Raw genomic sequence first — 19115 nt, forward strand, 5'->3', positions numbered from 1 at the left:
GTCGCCATTCTACCTGGCATCAACCCAATAATGACAAACATGTTATTTAGACGCTCAACATGTGCTTTTCAAACAAGTCTGTCAGTTTTACGGTCGAATCGGACACGACCTGGCCATGTTCGACGACTAGCTACTGCAGCGTCAAGTGCAGATGCGTCCAATCTACCTCTCGCCGGCATCAAAGTCCTTGACATGACAAGAGTGCTCGCTGGAGTAAGTTGTGGCCTATCAGATCACGATCATCCCTTCTAATTTCTAGTAGCCGTATTGCACACAAATACTGGGTGATCTTGGGTACGCGTCGGATGACCCTGTATGGACCAACAATCGAGGTTGGCAGTATGCAAGATTCCAACATTGACAATGCACTAGAGCGGACGTGATCAAAATTGAACATCCAACAAGGGGAGGCAAGCTGCGGCACACACCATAACACCTTGTCGGAACTAATTGGTATGCCTAGATGACACACGAGCATGGGGGCCACCCTACGCCAAGTACACCGACAACCAGGAAGGACCGGGAGAGAGTGCGTACTACCTGGGTGTGAGTTTGGCGATGAATCTCTGACTTTCTGAACTTACCAACAACAGGTCAATCGCAACAAACGATCGATAGGTCTGTCCTTTCAGCATCCAGCTGGTGTAGACATTTTGCATCGTCTGGTCAAGGAATGCGATGTACTCGTTGAGAACTATCTCCCAGGATCTCTAGCAAAGTACGCCATGGACTACGACTCCGTCTCAAAGATCAATCCGGGTATCATCTACGCCAGCATCACGGGGTATGGACAAACAGGCCCGTACCGCAATAGAGCAGGTTACGATGTCATGGTTGAAGCGTACATTTTCCCAACACTATGTTCCTTTGACGAGACTGATACTAACACTTCTCAGCGAGATGGGCCTAATGCATATAACTGGAACTCGTGACGGGCCACCTGTAAAGGTAGGCGTAGCAGTAACCGATCTCACAACCGGTCTCTACACGTCCAATTCCATCATCGCTGCCCTCTTCGGACGCCTGAGAAAGCCGAATAGTAAGGGCCAACACATCGACGTTGCCTTGTCAGATTGCCAAGTTGCCACTCTAGCAAATATTGCCAGCTCCTGCCTCATCAGTGGGGAGCGCGACACTGGGCGCTGGGGGACTTCACACCCGTCGATTGTACCGTACAAAGCCTTCAAGACGTCGGACGGGGATATCTTGCTGGGTGGAGGCAATGATAGACTGTACGGTGTATTATGTAATAAGCTGGGGAAGCCTGAATGGATTATTGATGACAGGTTCAAAACGAACGCGTCAAGGGTTCAGCACAGGGACGAATTGGAAGACCTGATCGAAAAAGAAACGAGAAAGAAGAGTACACAGGAGTTGCTAGACTTGCTAGAAGGAAGCGGCATGCGTAAGTACCATCAACCATGCACGCAATTGTTCTTGACTAACAACGATAGCATATGCTGCTATCAACGACGTACAGGATACACTGAACCACGAACACGGTATGTCTACAATCTTGTCCAAGTGTAGTTTTCTTAACCTGTATTGATTCTTTTCGTGCAGTTCTCGCAAGAGACATGGTCAAGGAAGTACACCACCCGGCATGCGGACCCATCAAACTAGTCAATACGCCTGTGAAATGGTCTGAGTCGGCTCCAGGCATACGTCTTCCTCCACCCACTCTTGGTCAGCATACGGACGAGATACTTTGTGCGACGCTGGGCATGAGTCAAGAAGAGGTGGAGGCTTTGCGCAGTGGAGGAGTTGTCGCCTAGGTCCATGCTCGATGCAGCAACTCACGTCTCGGTGAAGGACACGGTATACAATCTCCAATAGGTCGCAGGTAGATGGTCCATGTTTGGCGAAAGCAACCAGAGAAATACATCTAATGACCGCTGGGGTGTTCTCTTTCCGATGGGCACCCCACTCTCTGTCACGTGTCAGTGCGTCATGGCGTGTCGTGGGTAGCGCGTTGGTCGTCTAGGGCAACGGCGTTCTGGCCATGTTGACCGACACGCGCGCGCACGGCCATCTCCACACGGATCTGGTGCACCACAGTCGACCGACATTTGGTCTGCATCTCCCAAAGACGAAATTAACACAGGCAAACATGGAGTCTCCGTCGCGACCCTCGAGTGCGTTGTTCGATGTCTTTCTGCGTCTGCGCCCTTCCAACTCTGCAAGTGCGCGCTTCCTCAGCGTCGAAGAGAGCGAGAACAGCCATGCCACGCACATCACCATACAACCGCCTACCCAAGACAAGCGCAAGCGCGCTGTTGAGCGATTCGCCTTTACCCAAGTCTTTGAGGAAGATGCGCGACAAATGGATCTATTCAAGGGCACTGGTGTGGTTCCCATGATCGAGGGCGTCATGGGCGCACCGGGCCACCACGGGCGAGATGGACTGCTGGCAACGCTGGGCTGCACGGGATCAGGCAAGGTACATTTATCTCAATTCAAGAAGAGCAACTGGAACTCGCTGTATTGACGCGAGCACAGAGTCACACCATCCTTGGTACCAAGTCCCAGCGCGGCCTCGTCCAGATGACGCTGGATGTCATCTTCCAAGCATGCGACGAGCAGCTCGTACAGTCCTTCTATGGTGCCCCGGCATTCTCTTCACTGGCAACAGCAGATGTGTCCGAAGCACAAATGTTCACAGCAACCGCATACATCGACTCAATGTACGGCGACGACCAGTCCGGACGCTACTCACGAGCGCAGACCCCCATGGCGGTAAGTTGATACACGAGGCTCTGCGTGGCACTCTCCCACGAACAACAGCTAATAAACGCGACAGGACTGTAGCATGTTCTCCACAGGAAGCACGTATAAATCAAATAAGATGCCACGTCCGTCAACGCTGCCATCGTTGCCTTCTGTCGCCGACATTCAGATACCCACAGACCCCGACGCGGAATACGCCATCGTCATGTCCATGTACGAAGTATACAATGACCGCATCTTCGACCTGCTGGGCGGGAACACGGCAAAGAACAAGCAGCCAAACGTAAAACGAAGGGCTTTGCTCTTTAAGAACACAGAGAAAAGCCCAGACCGCAAGCTTGTCGCTGGTCTCACCAAGATCATCTGTGGAAGCTTCGAGGAAGCCATGATGGTGCTGGAGACTGGTCTCATGGAGCGCAAGGTCACTGGCACTGGCAGCAATGCTGTGAGCTCGCGAAGCCATGGCTTTTTCCATATCGAAATCAAGAAGAGGGATGCAAAACGCAAAGGCCCCTGGTCAAGCAGTAACCTCACCATCGTTGACCTGGCAGGATCAGAACGTGCTCGCAACGCCAAAACTGCGGGCGAGACCCTTGCCGAAGCTGGCAAAATCAACGAGTCCCTCATGTATCTGGGTCAGTGTATGCAGATGCAGTCCGACAACCAAGGAGGCTCAAAGGTACATATTTGCATCCATCTGCGTAATTCCTCGACTGACATGCATCCAGAACATTGTGCCATTCCGCCAATGCAAGCTCACCGAACTCCTCTTCTCAAACTCGTTCCCTACCTCCGCTCGCCAAGCACAATCGCACCGCCAGCCTCAAAAGTCCATCATGGTCGTGACGGCAGACCCCAAAGGCGACTACAACGCCACATCTCAGATCCTTCGCTACTCAGCCCTGGCCCGCGAGGTCTCCGTCCCGCGAGTGCCGTCTACCTCGGACATCATCTTGTCCGGTGCACCACACAAGCGCCCTGGCACAGCTTGCTCAGGCCGCGCGACTCCTTCGGGCCGTACAACTCCTTCGGTCGTCATGGAAGAGCTCGAATATGCCAACGCCGAAATTGCACGCCTCACAGCAGAAATCGAAATCTTCGCCCTTCGCCTCTCGGAAGAGACAGCTCGCCGGAAAGCAGCCGAGTCGTCCTGGGCCGCAGCCGAAGACCACATGGTGGACCTTGAACAGGAAATTCGCGACGAATGCTATCATGAGATGGAAGCAGCCGTCGACCAAGAACGCCGAAGATGGCAAGCTGCCCTGGACAACGAGCAAGACAACCAGCAAGCGCACATAGATGCCAAGGTCGACGTCGTCATCCGAGCAACAAGGGCACAGATGAAGCAAGATATCAAAGTTTACGAAGACCCGGATCCAGAACTCAGAGACCGGGTCGACGAGCTGGAACGCGAAAACGAGATGCTGCGGGCCAAGCTGGAAGCCAAGGAGCGTGAGACGCAGCAAAGATCTGCGAGCCCTGTCAAGAAGATGAGGATTCTCAAGAGTAAAAAGTGGGAAGACCCTGAACGCGCAATGGGCGAGTTCGGCATCGACGATGAATGAGCGACGACGTTAACGGCCTCGTAATGAGAGCATGCATGGATTGGCGTTTACTGAATTATTTTAATCTGTTGGGTATGGGGGTAACAAGGTGGTACTTTTACACCTGTTTCTTGCTTAGCCATGTTTCTCGAGATACCACGCATTTATTTAATCGAATCTTGTTTTACTTCGACTACACGATCACTAGATGATCGTGTTGTTGCATTGTATTAGTATAAGCGTGCTTCGGAAGCGTCATTCTGGCTCAAGTCAAGCTTGCCCTTGCCCTATAATATTAGCCATTAGTCGCTCCATATCATCGTCCTCCATATCAGACAGTTCCCCATCCGCACTCTCTGCTAGCACCTCTCTAGCAGCATGCTAGGCTACTTTCTGTCCGTCGCCCATGGCGTCCATTGTGCCATCTGCGCCCATGCCCGTCCCGTCCCCCTTCCACCCATGGCTAAACACTTCAAAATTGTCGTCGACGAGCCAATTCAGGTCTTCGCTCTCTGGGCGTAGTGTCCGTGCGAGTCCGTTACCGGCTTTGGGGTAGTGTGCTGGTGGATCCGTGTCGTAACCATCGTCTTCTTCGTACTGGTTGCCGGCCAGGTCTATGGTTGTGCGTGGCTGGTGGCTGCTCTCGCCAAGCAGCTGCGCTTCTGCAGGGTCCATTTCCGAGTGTGGATGCGACGAAAACTGCGGTGTGTGGTTTGTTGTGTGGCCCTCTGGAGGCGAGGTCATCTGGGCAAGACCGAAGTTTGATGGGGGTTGATAATTAGCGTAGTGGTGGGTAGTCGAAGATTGTTGTTGTTGTTGCTGCTGTTGCTGTTGCTGTTGCTGCTGCGTTTCCGACTTGATAGCAGTGAAGCTTGTTGTGAGATTCTTTACATTTGGGGGAAATATGGGCAGCTCTGGATGTCGAATTGTGGCTGTTAGAAGGAGGCCGACTAGTTGGTTGTGTGGGAGCGTGTTAAAGTATGCGCGTTTCTGCTGGTATTAGCATGGATCTGACCTTCGCTACGGCATAGACATACCTCGTCTATAGTCAGGTCCTCGGCCGCAATCAGATTCTGTGCGCCTTCCACGACGGTCTGCTTGGCCCGTATACATGGTCCGCATAGCCACTCTTTCTCAAGCACCGTGACAACCTCGTTGTCGATGGGCGGGTTGTGGCAGTATTGATGATATGCGGTACTACACGCATCACAGAATACTATGCGGTTGTTGGACGGATCCGTCTCTCGATGACAGGTCTTACACTTTGCAGCAAGTAGGGTCTTGGTCGACTTCCTCCGCTTGACACCTTGAGCCGGCTCTGGAATGGTGGGTACGAATGCGACGGGCTTGTTCACACTTCGGCCGGACTTTGTTCGTGTGGGTAGCGGGGTGTACGAGTCGGAGACGTCGGAGTCGTCGTTGTCGTTCTACACCATGTTAGCATACCGTCTCAGAGCACACGACAATGACTGACGTCGCTCTCCTCGTCGCTCTCGGAACGTTTCCGCTTGCCACCTCTGCCCCCGCGTCCACCACGCCCTCCACGACCCCGTCCGCGCCCTCTGCCCGATGCACGACCAGACGAAGGGCCCGAAGGCGATGCGCCAACTTCCGTCTTCAGCCCACTTGGCGTGCTGACTCTTCCGCCTCTTCCTCTCCGTCCAGTACTCGCAGCTGGCGGAGGCGTCGGCAGCTTGTCGCTGGTAACGTAACTCTGCAAGATCTCTGCCCGCTTCGCCTCAAAGGCAGCACTTCCGGCGGCATGGCCATTCTTTCCTTGGAGGCGTTCAAGAATCGCAGCGGTAGAAGCCGAGTACTGGGCAAAGTTTGGGCCTCCAGCAGCGCCGCTATTTGTGGGAAAGGTCGACATTTGCGACGGCCATGTAGGTGGCATGGGCATTGTCGACTGCGCTTCTGCATGTAGGTGCGGAGGAGCGGACATAGTGGCTGCGCCGCCGATCGCGTTTGGCGTGCCATTGCCAGCGCTCGGTTGACTGGTTGGCGCATTTGGCGCATCCATCCTGCTCTGACAAGCTCCGCGACTGGGCCTGGACAGCTAAGAATGATGCGATTGTGCTCGTTGAGCAGATGAACAGCCCGCTGCCGCATGTCCATCACTCGGAGAGAAGCCGCGATCGCGGCCCAAGCTTCACGCTAGCGAGTAAGAAGACGTCGCGTTGCATCACCGGTCCGCATGCTCTCAGAACAAAGTGTGAAGAATCATTCGAGTTGCCAAGTGCTATGTACTGCGCCAAGTGCTTGTTCATCGCTGGTAAACGTCAAAGTTGTGGGCGTTGATGAGCTCCATACCCTCCTTCCTGTACGTATCCGGTTCCACATAACTCGTCACATTGGCATCGAATACCAAATCCACCGGATTAGCGTTATCGTACCGGGGCCACATGGGCTCCGTTCCATTGAAATCATACGTCTCCCTCCACGAGTTGGGATCGAGGTCATGGATAAAACTGACCCAGTTGCTGTTCATAAACCTTGAGAGATCCCGGTAGTTCTCCGTCTTGTTCTCGAATGGAGGCGCAGCAGCGGGCAGATATCCAACGCCTTGTAGGTTGAGGAATACGAATGCGACTTCCTGGAAGTGTGTGACACCGGATGCAGCACGGAGGCCAGCCGGAATAGCATTGAAGCGATAGCAGTATGCTGACACATTGGCAGCAGCCCATGTCTGACAGGTTAACCGACGATTGGCAATGAAGACCTGGTCGCCAAAATATGACGCTGAGCGGCGATACTGCGGTCCATACTCTGGGCCTAGGGTGAGGTTACCCAAGCTTGCGATGACATTGACCGAAGCATCGTCAGGGTACGCTGCAAGAAGCTGCTCTGTCAAATTGGGCGGAACTCCGCTCGCCACGATCAAGGTACGAAGATCCTCGGTCGAGTTTACAGGCCGAGGGCTGAATGCTGTACCTTCGTCCGAGTTGGCACCCGAGATAATTGGAACATGCACAAACTCGCCTGCCTCGAGCTGGAGAGAGGTCCGCTTCTGAATGAAGTCACCATCCAGACAAGGCATGAAGTCCGTTATGTTGAAGGTCGGGGTCGTAGTGTTGAGAGCAGTGTTTAGCTGGTCAGCAGGCAGCTGACGTAGACATTCGAGCGGACTGGTGTTGTTTGCACAATTGGTTCGGCGAGTGAGCTCGCTGTACATGTCGGCGTAGCCTGCTGTGGGGTCTGGAAGAGGCCCGAAGTTGATGGGATTGCCGCTCTGCATGATAGCACCACGGAAGAGCTTGTCGTCACGTCCACTGTAGGCTGTCAAGTGGAATCCAACGGATGCTCCACCAGCACTCTCGCCATATATAGTCACTTGTTTGGGGTCGCCTATTCCATGTTAACTCATGTACTCCAAACTTCGTCTTGGGCAGACATACCTCCGAAAGCCTCGATGTTCTCCTGTACCCACTGCAGCGCCAAACGCTGGTCTCTCAGGCCCAGGTTCAAGTTTCCAGTATCCCGGACTTCTTCGCTTCCACTCAGGAAGCCCCAGGCAGATAGTCGGTAGTTGATACTGACACCGATGATGGGCTTTCCAATCTTTTGAGCATTCTCCACGGTGAACGAAAGGTTGTAGCGCTGATCGATGCCTCCTCCTTGGAAGAAACCACCTCCATGTATCCAGAATGCGACTGGAAGCTTTTCATCCTCACTGCATCCTGCCGGACGAATAACGTTTAGATACAGACAATCTTCCGACACCTAGAATTGGGTAACAAGTCAGTACAAGCCAAATGCTTTGGTCTGTCTGGTACTGACCGGATAGTTCCATTGATCAGAGCCATATCCGTAGCACTGCGATGTTTGTCAGCTTATGCTCTTTTCAAAGGATAAAGCTATTTACCTCGGTCGAGTACTGCGTGGCCGGCTTTGTTTCGTCCCAGGTGGCGTTGAGGCCAACGGGATTTCTGAAGCGCAGACTTCCCACAGGCGGCTGAGCATACGGTATGCCCAAGAAAAAGTCCTGATCATATTCGGCAGAGCGTAGGCCGACATACGTTCCATTCTTCGTCTGGGCGGTTGGCGCAACAGCGTCGGAAACTGCTAGGCCGCAGAATAGTGCGGTTGCTAGAGCTGCGTTGCGCAACATGACAGGCGATTGCAATGGCTGGTGGGATCAACTAAGCATCGCTGAGATTAGCCATGCTTTATACTGTCAAGCTTTAGCTCGCCGTTGCTGGATAGCCTCGTCACGGTGACATGGTCTAGGTCGTACTGCGCGACTAGACATCTGCCGCTCCGTCTCGGATCTGGAGTACGACAGTATAGGCTCTAATAGTGAATATTCCCCGAACCGAGGATCAAGTATTGCGGGGATCATGACATCGTGATGCTTGTTGTTTTTCTAGCAAGGTGGAGGACTATGCACAATCAGGGGTTGCCATTGGACGACCCCAGCCCGATGTTTGTCCGTGGGCCCCCAGATGTCTCCTAGCGTGGTTATCTCAACGGCACTGTGGGGTACAGGACATGGCAGATCTGAACGGCATTTTCCAGTCTGGAGCTCAATTCTACCACCGGTGGTGAAAAAACATGTCTTTGGTTCACACTGTTACTTAAGCATTTGCTAAGCACCAGAGACACCGCAGGTGCATGTAATGTTTTTACTGTTGAAAGCGTGTGGCTAGCGAGGAGAGAACAAGAATTTTCGACAATTTCATCAAATGGTATTCAACCACCGGGAAACAACACCCATTTCATGACGCTCTTTCGAGGTTCGTACCGACTCGGCCTTCCTCTCCATTACCAAGATGCTTACTCGGTAGCATTGGCGATTGTGCTCTCTATTCCTTTTCAGCTAGTCTTGTCTGTATCTTAATCTTTGTCTCCACTTCTCGGTGCCTGTTACCGCCTATCTCCGCCTGGTAAACAGCGCCGTCTCTAGCTAGATGCCATCCATGTGTGTTGGCATTTTCCCGGATCTAGCAGCTATGGCGTCAGAATATTAAGCGGTGTACAAAATGTTCCGACAGCCCATTCTCTCCTACGTAGGGTCAGAACTACTACCACTACCGCCCTGCGAACATTTATTTGTGTTAATACATCTGAACAGTATTGGAAATTGTGAAGTTAGTTTAGCAAATCGCACAGCGCCAGTCCCCGAACACTTCGCAGCGGACTGTATGTACGCAAATATGAAGGTAGTGTGAAATATTGCTGATTGAACTAAGTGGTATCATCTAAAATATACTATTATCCGCACAAGTGAACGGCCCATTCAAGGTGCTATCCGGATCATTGTAGATGTCGATGAGCGCCTTCAGAGATGTGTATAATCCTCCGACCATCAGGAATATGGTCATCAGCATGATGCCGTAGTTGACAACAGCGAGGGCCTTCTTTTTTGGTGTACTCCATTGCGACTTCCAGTTCAGATGCAACCAAAAGATGCTCGTAAGTCCAAATGTAAACCATGAGATGAATATGGCAGACGAGATGTTGAGGATCGACGAGAAGATTGGAATCGCGTTCGAGATGACGAAGGATACAATCCAGAAAAGAGCGCCGAGGCCGATCCACAGAGTCCAGGTGAACGTGTTGTGGACATTGACCTGCTCAGGCTTTGCAGTACGCATAATGGTAATGTACTATGTTGACATCAGTATACAGTTTCCTCTATAGGATAGAAGGATGCTTACCATGAATTTGATGGCTGTAATACCAATAATGAGACCAGTGCCCAGCACGGAGGGGATAAGGATTCCGTAAGCAATCTTGGCCGTTAACTCGGGAGCCGAACCGAGTGCAGGAGATGTGACCGCGTTGCCCGCCAGGCCATAGATGACACAGGCGACTACGATATAGATGACAACTTCAAAAGATTTCTGCATAAAGAGCGCAGGAGGGAAGTCTTTGGACGGGTCTCTCATCTCAGCCATGACGCTGATGAAGCTCTGGTTTCCTGCGAAAGCGAAGGCCACATTCAGCAGAGCGTTTACGGCCTCGACGAAAGTTGGCTTTCCGACCAACTCGATCGAAACCTCGAATCCGGGTGGGGCATTTGGTCCAGCAACACCGAGCGCAATCATGACGATTAGAACCGCGGCCACAATAGAAATCGTGCATACCCAGCTAGCTGCGGCAGCGAAGGAGAGTTTTCGTGGGATGCAGAGTAGCCAACAGAGGATGTGGGGAAATGCCAGGAAAGCCACTGTGCAGAGAGCATGGCGCGACAGCGTGTTGAGAGCGACCGACAGGGTAATATTGGCCGAAGCGCAAATGAGAACAAGGTTGAAAACAAAAGCAACTCCAAGAAAATATTCGAATGGCTTGCCTCCGACGTACAATGCGCAGTCGACCAGGTTCGTAACCATAGGGTATCTTCGGTAGAATTGGAGAAGGATGTATCCGCAGTAGGTTGTCAAGACGCCGAATCCGAGGATTGCAATGATTCCGGGTATCAGACCGAGCGTCTTCAAAGCGGAGGGCAAACTGAGGATACCAATTCCGACTTCAATCGTGATCAGAATAACGCACGCTCGCCATCGACCCAGTGTGCGGTAGTTCTCTCCCGGCGTGTTTGGGTATTCTGTCGCCCCAGCAAATCCATCACCTGTCCATCCCGTTGTGATGTCGGTGTTGTGTCCGTATGCCTGCTCCATGTCGTCCTTCTCCGATGCGGTCGTGTGAGAAGCAACATCGTCGTTCGAGGGCGCTTTCTGCTCTTTCTTGAGGAAGGCTTTCAGACCCATGGTTGAGGTTTGGCCGTAACAACGTGTGATAGGGTCTTAAAGTATACTGGATGAAAGGTAACTTGGTAGCGAGAAGCGGCGAAGCTGGGTCTTTTGAACTTGTGCGTCTCCTGTATCGGACCTTTGGGTCATCATCCTAGGACGTAATGTGTGCTAGTGGCCGAGCAGATCCTGGGAGATCGCCTCCCGGCGACTACTGCACATGTCGACTTGAATGCCGGCTAACATAGTGCACCTCTTTCGAATCCGCCGTCAAGCTTGCAGTAGCGGAGTACAGTTTGTGGGGGAAAGAGCACGACAAGGTTACATGCGGCATAGGAGTTTGAAAACATTGTCGCTACATGGTGCCAATGCAGAAGGGGTCTTGGAGTTTGATGAGGAGTGTGGGTCATTGTGAGTAATAGTGTGCGCTGAGATGTGACCGTGTCGTCCGATGCTCCACATATCACGTAAAAGTCTTCGAGAAATTCTTCGCGCCGGGATTGACCGCTTGGCAACATGGTTGAGCCTGCCGAAGTGCGGTGCCAGAGTTGGTGGGACGTGTGAACAGACTGTAACACATGTTTGTCAGCATCAATGTAGAGATGTGAGTGATGCAGTTGACAAGGCGATGCGATGTCAGCGGGATAGAGGTGGGACCAGGGCGGACGCTAGTGGCGCTAGGATGATTTCTCTATAGGGCACAAGTCGACAATCAGAACCTGCGCACGCGACAGAAGCCGCATCACTCACATCAATTGCTACTATAGATATGTGAAGACTTGTAAGCAACAGTAGTAATTGACGACGGATCTGATGATACAACAAACTTGATAGATGCCATTTGTTTGTCGAGGCCTGTTCGGTGACCCTAAAGCTTGCTCATCTCCCCGTCTCGTCTGTGCAGTGACGGAATTGCTGGAGTGTTGTGAACTTGGTTGCAATTTTAATAGCTGCGGATGGCTGCTGTACTCTGCGTGCTCGTCCATCGATATCTGGACCCAGTGACGATGTGGACCGGTAGCTCTGGCAGCGTATGGCACCTGGGCAGTGGTTCAGGAAGCCATTTACTGTTTGCATGTGGCAGGAAAATGGTGCATCCAGATGTAGCACTGAATCTAAGTGGTGGTGGTGTTGCAAAAAGGTACAGCCGTCTTCTGGTTGGCCATATGCAGAGCGATGCAGGGCAACAGCTAGCTTCCTTGGCCGCCTGTGCCTTGATGGCGTCTCACCAGACTTTGGGGATTGGTCTGCTTGCAGTATACCATGTACTAGATATCAATGCAAAAACTATCCAAGGCTGGAGACGATCAGATAAGAGACAGCGCACCAACAGAGGAGAAAAAACGTGATAAAGATGACGTCGCTACAATTCAATCACGCTTGATGTCACCAGAACGCAGAAGAACCGTGGAAACGGCTATGGGCGCCAAGTCGCTAGCGCGTCTCTGTCGCCACCGCCATGTGGGGCACGGCTAAATGTAACAAGGTTCCCCGACGTGCTCCACGGTATCTTTGCGGGAAAATCAGCGCGTGTGTCTGTATTGAGTAGTTGGTGAGGCATCGAGTTGCGAGTGTAAAGGCGTTGTGCTGCATCGCCATGCAGAATGTTCATTGTAGATTGCAAGCAGGGTCATGTGCTCGCCAAGCCTGTCTAGAGCGCCTGCCGATCGTCCCGTCCTAGCGGCTGGCTTCTGTTGGTTGGACGGGCACCGACCAGAACTTTCTCCCTGGGTCCTCCTCTCTGCGTTCTGTGTACAGCACACCGCTATCACACAACCTACATTTGTGGTCGCCGCGCTTCCGTTTGTTTGTCTCTGGGTCTTTTTAGGTCAAACGCAAGGGAAGCTTTACTCACACAGCAAGCCACCCCCGAGCTAAAGGACGACTGCGTGTTGGCGAAGCCGTAAGAACCAAATCAGGTTGCACAATGTCATTTCTTACCAAGATCCGAAGAACAAGTCCCCCCCAAGATGCCTCCGAACCCCGCAAAGACGAATTTCCCGCCGCTCAGCTCGGTCTCCTAGGTATGGCGTTCTACGTTGCTGACACTAGCCTGAGCCTCGCACTGACAGCACATTCCAGCACTGGTTCGAGTCGCAGAACCAATTGCTCTCACTTCCATACTTCCATACGCATGGAAACTCGTAACCAACTTCCAGATTGGCTCCGAAGCGAATGCACCATTCTTCGCCGGTCTGCTCATCTCCGCCTTTTCGCTCGCTGAAGCATGCTCGGGCATGTACTGGGGCTCCGTCTCCGATCGCATAGGTAGAAAACCCGTTGTTATACTTGGATGTCTAGGGACAATGTCCTCTTTGCTACTTGTTGGCTTAGCTCCTAATTTCTGGGTCGCACTTTTGGGTCGGATCGTCGGCGGTGCGCTCAATGGCAACATTGGCGTTATCCAGACCATGGTGGGAGAGTTGGTCAAGCGGCCTGAACATGAACGTAAGTCTCGACACCCGTCTCTGCTAGATGTTGCTAACTAGAAAATAGCAAAGGCGTATGCGGTCATGCCGTTTGTATGGAGCATTGGTACTATCATCGGCCGTAAGACCTCATCCTTCCGTCGTCTTCTACTTCTCATACTGACTGCTCTAGCATCGATCGGCGGATATTTTTCTGAGCCTGCCCGAAACTTTCCATCTGTCTTCAGCCCCACTGGTCTTTTCGCCAAGTTCCCTTACCTACTTCCAAACATTATCTGTGCCTCTTTACTCCTGCTCTCTATCTTGATGGCGTATTTCCTTCTAGAAGAGACTCACCCAGACAAGCAGCCTCGAGGCTATTTTGAACAATACGACCCGGCCGTTGCAGAGACGCCGCTTCTCCCAGCCCAAGGTGCGACAGCTGATGCAGCCGCAAACCTGACGTCAGATTCTTACGGCACTTTCAACGCCGTAGAAGTCGAGCACGACGAAATCTGGCGTGTGCGCTCTAATGGAGACTGGGTAGAGTCATCACCAAATGAAAAGGTCTTCACACGCCCGGTCGTCATGTTCGTCGTAGCACTGGGTATCTTCACGTACCATTCTGTAAGTCTAATAATTATTCCGACATCAACAATCGACTGACATTGCTTCAGATGACATACGATCACCTTCTTCCCATCTTCCTCCAAGACAAACGCGCCGACGATGTCATGAATGCACTGACCCTGTCGCCTTCTTCTCTGGGCGGTGGTCTTGGTATTCCTATTCAGAATGTGGGCATCATTCTGTCCCTTAATGGTGTCATACAGCTCGCAATCCAGGGCATCGTCTTCCCTCTATTGGCAGATTGCTTTGGTGTATGGCGCCTACTCCTCATGGTTACGCTCGCACACCCGATTGCATACTTTATCGTCCCTTTCCTACAGCTCTTGCCCGAGAACTTGCTGTATCCAGGTCTGTTCGCTTGCTTGACCGTGCGAAATCTGACATCGATCCTGGCCTTTCCGTTGCTCCTGATCATGATCAAAGAAGCTACGCCCGACAGGTCGCATCTCGGAAGAATCAACGGACTGGCAGCCTCGACAGGTGCTGCCTGCCGTACAGTTGCGAGCCCTATTGCTGGCTTACTCTACGGCTTATCTATTGAGCTGCATTTCACGCCCTTAGCTTGGTGGGGTTCTGCCCTAGTCGCGATTTGCGGAGCTCTCCAAGTACCCTTCCTGAATCGTGCCGCGCACGAGTGTCACGCCCATGTTCGTAACGTAGCGAGCGACTACTTGACCAAGGAACATCGTCGAAGTGAAGTGGTGCACATTGTGGTCGAAGACGAGTAGTTGTGGAGGCAGCAACTTGCCGGGCACAGCGCGTAGACGCGCATCCATGGATTGGAACATTGCATTCTCACTCACCTGTTTTCCCGCATAAATTAGTCCCGCGAGAAGCGAGTCATCTTCAAGGCGTCTTGGGAGCAACGGCAATTATACCAGAATCGGATGGCTATCAGTCTTACGCATTGGGGGTTGGCGTTCGCTGCATTTGCATCGGTATAGATCACGGTAGAAGTTTGCACATGTCTACGTTCCATAAGAATAGCAATACGACAGGGTTCTTCTTCTTGCATAACTTTCCAGTGGCTCTCATCCTCGGAAATATTACTTCAGTACGGGAGCCGGCTATGGACTCAGCATAATGTCAGTTTTTCATGCAGAGTCCTCTTGAACGGGGTCAATTCCTGAAACGACTGGGTTGTCATGGATGTAGGGAGTACAAGAATAGCAACGTGACAGGCCCCCCTGAAAGGACGACCAGATAATATTCCGAATCGGCGAGGTACAATCGAAACTGTCTTTGGCAGAGTTATCGGGCTGTGCATGTAAGATGATGATCTTTGGACTAACGTAAGAAACGTCGTGAAGCTGTGTGCAAAGTATTCTCTCATGTCGCATCGTATTACAACACGGCTTGTCGTGACTCGCAACCCCAAGATGCCGTCGTTCTTGTTCGGGAAGTACTGTCCTGCGTCAGTGTTCCGAACGCCACTTCCGTGTTCACGACACCTTTGCGGCCTGTTCCACATGCTGCAAGGTACCCGTGCGCCATGTCTCCGAAGCTTGTCAGTCCGACCTCGATCTGGAAATCAGACTACCTACTGAAGAACGTTCAATATTGATTTGCAGATGAGAATAGTGGTGTGTGGGTGGTGAATCGCGCATGCCCCTTCACGCGTTGGTCTTTCTCGCCCGAACTTCAACGATGACACAACTACGCTGCCGATCCTCCGAGTTCTATAAGCTGGCAACTCTATCGCGGCTCTCAAAGGTCTTCTTCATGCCACCGTCCTTTTAATATTGCAAACAAGCCTTCGAGACGCGGGCCTCCAATGGACCTAGGATGCATGTCGCGCGAAGCTTGTTGCTCCCAACGCTGGTTGGCTACTGCAAGGGCGCAATGGCGGAACAGCCGTGAAACACGCTCGTGCATATTCCTTCAGAACGACAGCATCGCGACTATGGCTAGTCGGCAGGATTGGCTCGAACGGGAAACACAGATGACGGAGGATAGCCTGGCTAGGCAATGCGGATCTAGACGGAAGCCGGGCCAGACACAGGAAGGGAGTAAATATGGAACCCTCCAGATGCCCGTATGTGTTGACCTCTTAGTGTCTCCGCGGTACCGCTACTGGAGTCGATTCGAGGGGCAAAAGAGCATGGATGCGATGACTCGTCGACGGTTTGCAGCTCTGCGTTCCTCGAAGCATACGGACATCGGGCCTCACCCAGTCGTGAGGGTATTGAATAATATATTTGACGCTGCTGACTTGCCGATGTAGAGCCTCTTCGCGTCATTGGCCCGTACCTGCATGATAGCCTACCCAAGCCTACTATTTGGGGCGTTTCGGAAGCGCCCCTGTTGCCCTCGCTTATGACATGCTCACGCCAAAGACGTTCGACTAGGCTCCACAACCTCTACCCAGGCCACCTTGTAACCGACGGCACTATTGCCATGTGGGCCGGCAGAGCGCGCGACAAAGACGGACATGGAGGCCCCTTGAGCGACTCGTTTTGATCGTGGCTGAGCAGACGAGTCGGAGGCTGTCGGCGGACCAATCCTTTGGATATGTTTCGAGCTGGCTTGTTTCGAACGAAGCAGTATATCTTGTCCTGTTGCCCTCTCTCCTAGTGACCCTACACATTTTATCTTCTTAATTACAGCATTGCACTTGCTGCTACTTTCGCTTACCAAGGCTAACAAAGTCACACTCTTTCGACTTTGCTGCCTTGTTAGACCGTCATTCGTTCAAGGTCCAACTACAACATACTTCATCTTTATTGCAACCTTTATATTTGAAATCGACATTCACAGTTTACAATGAAGTCCACTTACGCTCTTTTGGTTACCGGCCTTGCCGCCCAGCAGGCCGCGGCACACTGGAACTTTTTCGACAACTACAACACACCTAAGTACAGCAAGAACGTTTGCGACGACAAGCAGAAGAGTGGCTTCGACTGGGCGGATCTTACCGATGGCCAGTCTGTCGGCAACTACGGAGACTTTAACTTCTCTGGAGGATGGAAGTGCTCCAACTCCTTCGGCAAGCGGGACTCCATGAGCAAGAGGACCTTTGGAAACAAGTGTATCAAGAACACCGTTCGCAAGGACAAGCCTGCCACATTCGGCTGTGACCAGCGTGGCTTCTCGATCACGCACATGGACGTTTCATCCGAGTTCGACGCCGAGATCGAACTCCACTACAAGATGGAGGACGGATCTCTCTGCAAGCACTACACCAGCTGCTCGGCCGGCGGATCGACGTTGCAGAACACACAGTGTGGTGGCGCCAAATCCGTCGAGATCTACCTTGGCTCTCACTACGAGGGCGAGAAGGACTCTTGCGAGATTGGTTTCCACAACATTGGTTTTGACTGCAATGCTGAGACACCATACACTACTCCCTCGCCACCTGAGGTTCCCTCTACTTCAAGCGAGGTTGTATCTTCCACCATCATCGAGTCATCCACTGCTCCTGCTTCCAGCGCCATCTCCTCCGCTGTTGAGACTCCTGCTTCCTCTACCGTCGAGACTCTGACGTCGTCTTCTGCTGTTGAGACACCCGCAACCTCTGCCAATGAGTGCGGACAGTATGGCGAGGCATGCAACACTCCCATTGAGACACCTCTCTCTTCCACTGCTCCTTTCACCAACAGCTCTATGCCTGCCTACACTGCTCCGGCTTCCTCAGCCGTGGAGATTGAGTCCTCTTCTATCGTCGAAGTCTCCAGCACCCCTGTATCGATTCCCTCCATCAGCACTGCCACCCCTCAACCGGAGTCTTCCACCGCTGAGGTCCCATCCACATCTCAGAGCTCTGTCGCTGCTGGTTGCGGTTACGGAGAATCTTGCGAGCAGTCTTCAATTGTCGAGTCTTCAATCGTCGCGTCCTCAACGGCTGCGTCCTCCGCCGTTGTTTCATCTGCTGTTGTTACTTCTGCTATCCCCAGCTCTGGAACTCCCCTCCCTGCTACTAGCTCTGCCGCTCCTCAGCCTTCAAGCCCTAGCTATCCTCCTGTTGACATCACGGACTCGGTTCCCAAGTGCATGAACTCGTGGCTCCAGATATCGGCCCCAGACTGCAAGGACAACACCGATTCCAGCTGCTACTGTCTCAAGCCTGAGTTCACTAAGAACGTCATCGACTGTATCTCAGCTCGCTGCGGCAGCGACGACGAAACCAGCAAGGCCCTTCAATACTTCATCGGCATCTGCGCTGAACACGTTCCCCAAAACCCCAGCATCGTCGAAGACTGCCCTTCGTACATTCCCTTGAACCCTACTCCTGCCGCTCCATCTGGCGGTGCTTCTACTGGTGTTGCTAGCAGCAGCGAGGTTCCAGAGGCCGCTGAGAGCAGCTCGATTGTTGCCCCTCCTGCTGGTGGTGAGAGCTCTGCTGCTCCCTCTGCTCCTGCTTCATCTGCTCCTGCTCCTTCTGCCCCGGCTTCGTCTGCTCCTGCTCAGGACACATCCAGCGCATACGGCCCTGGTTACCCTGGCGAGACACCGGCTGTGCCTACCCAGGGTACTACCACCGTCCCTGCCGGTGAAACTCCCGCGATTACCACTGCCGTCTCCTCCGCAACCATGACCCAGATTGTTGGCACCACCACTCCCGCCCCTGAGACCCCTGGCGCCGAGACTCCTGCTGAGCAAACTCCATGCACCACCATCACCTTCGGTACAACTACACTCACCGTCCCGCAAGTTCACTTCACTACCCAGACCAACTCTGCTGGCGCCAACCCAACTGAGCCTGTCGCCCTTGTGCCCGGCACTGCTGAGCCTGCCCAGACCCCAGCTGCCACCACACCCGCTGCCGGTGGTGCTCCTTACCCCATCCCCTCCACCATGGGAACTGCCACTGTCCCTATGGGTACTGCTACTGGTACTGGAGCCATCCGCCCTTCTTCGCCAGCTGAGTTCACTGGCGCTGCCTCGCCTTTCACCATGGTGCCCAAGGGTGCCCTGTTTGGTGCTGTTCTTGCTTTCTTTGCCCTGTAGATGCTATAACTCGTAATCTAGTATGGCTTTGTTTCTTCTGTTTCACTGTCTGTATTAAGCTCCTGGTGCCTTACACAATGCACTACTCGTATCCGAGGATGCGAAGCTGTAATACAAGCGTCTTCTTGAAAATCATAGAGTATATAGAAAAGTATACACGATCGATT

At 52.7% G+C, this 19115-nt stretch overlaps 6 protein-coding genes across 6 annotated transcripts; 3 read left to right on the plus strand and 3 right to left on the minus strand.

The window, feature by feature from the left end:
• Positions 1–192: 192 nt before the first annotated feature.
• On the plus strand, positions 193–4292 carry ACET3X_000784 (uncharacterized protein; the record flags this gene model as incomplete). Its single annotated transcript, XM_069448118.1, has 12 exons — positions 193–213; positions 263–294; positions 373–410; positions 464–546; positions 594–841; positions 897–1405; positions 1455–1502; positions 1564–1766; positions 2117–2440; positions 2500–2736; positions 2801–3406; positions 3456–4292. 12 exons carry the CDS (start codon positions 193–195, stop codon positions 4290–4292), a joined length of 3186 nt encoding a protein of 1061 aa, XP_069311026.1.
• A 185-nt stretch (positions 4293–4477) lies between these two features.
• ACET3X_000785 (uncharacterized protein) lies at positions 4478–6368 on the minus strand. The gene is made up of 3 exons (XM_069448119.1): positions 5746–6368; positions 5309–5698; positions 4478–5261 (listed from the first exon to the last, which is right to left on the minus strand). Exons 1-3 carry the CDS (start codon positions 6289–6291, stop codon positions 4653–4655), a joined length of 1545 nt encoding a protein of 514 aa, XP_069311027.1. The 5' UTR covers positions 6292–6368; the 3' UTR covers positions 4478–4652.
• A 166-nt stretch (positions 6369–6534) lies between these two features.
• Positions 6535–8379, minus strand: ACET3X_000786 (uncharacterized protein; the record flags this gene model as incomplete). Its single annotated transcript, XM_069448120.1, has 4 exons — positions 6535–7616; positions 7667–7991; positions 8049–8084; positions 8134–8379. 4 exons carry the CDS (start codon positions 8377–8379, stop codon positions 6535–6537), a joined length of 1689 nt encoding a protein of 562 aa, XP_069311028.1.
• A 1038-nt stretch (positions 8380–9417) lies between these two features.
• Positions 9418–11571, minus strand: ACET3X_000787 (uncharacterized protein). The gene is made up of 2 exons (XM_069448121.1): positions 9929–11571; positions 9418–9877 (listed from the first exon to the last, which is right to left on the minus strand). The coding sequence occupies exons 1-2, from the start codon at positions 10979–10981 to the stop codon at positions 9470–9472; spliced, it is 1461 nt and encodes a 486-aa protein (XP_069311029.1). The 5' UTR covers positions 10982–11571; the 3' UTR covers positions 9418–9469.
• An 851-nt stretch (positions 11572–12422) lies between these two features.
• ACET3X_000788 (uncharacterized protein) lies at positions 12423–14729 on the plus strand (the record flags this gene model as incomplete). The annotated part of the gene is made up of 7 exons (XM_069448122.1): positions 12423–12441; positions 12827–12866; positions 12917–12987; positions 13046–13411; positions 13460–13513; positions 13565–13998; positions 14049–14729. 7 exons carry the CDS (start codon positions 12423–12425, stop codon positions 14727–14729), a joined length of 1665 nt encoding a protein of 554 aa, XP_069311030.1.
• Positions 14730–16764: 2035 nt separating this feature from the next.
• On the plus strand, positions 16765–18948 carry ACET3X_000789 (uncharacterized protein; the record flags this gene model as incomplete). The annotated part of the gene is made up of 1 exon (XM_069448123.1): positions 16765–18948. One exon carries the CDS (start codon positions 16765–16767, stop codon positions 18946–18948), a length of 2184 nt encoding a protein of 727 aa, XP_069311031.1.
• Positions 18949–19115: the final 167 nt, after the last annotated feature.

The sequence above is a fragment of the Alternaria dauci genome, chromosome 1, assembly GCF_042100115.1.
Source record: "Alternaria dauci strain A2016 chromosome 1, whole genome shotgun sequence".
NCBI lineage: Eukaryota > Fungi > Ascomycota > Dothideomycetes > Pleosporales > Pleosporaceae > Alternaria > Alternaria dauci.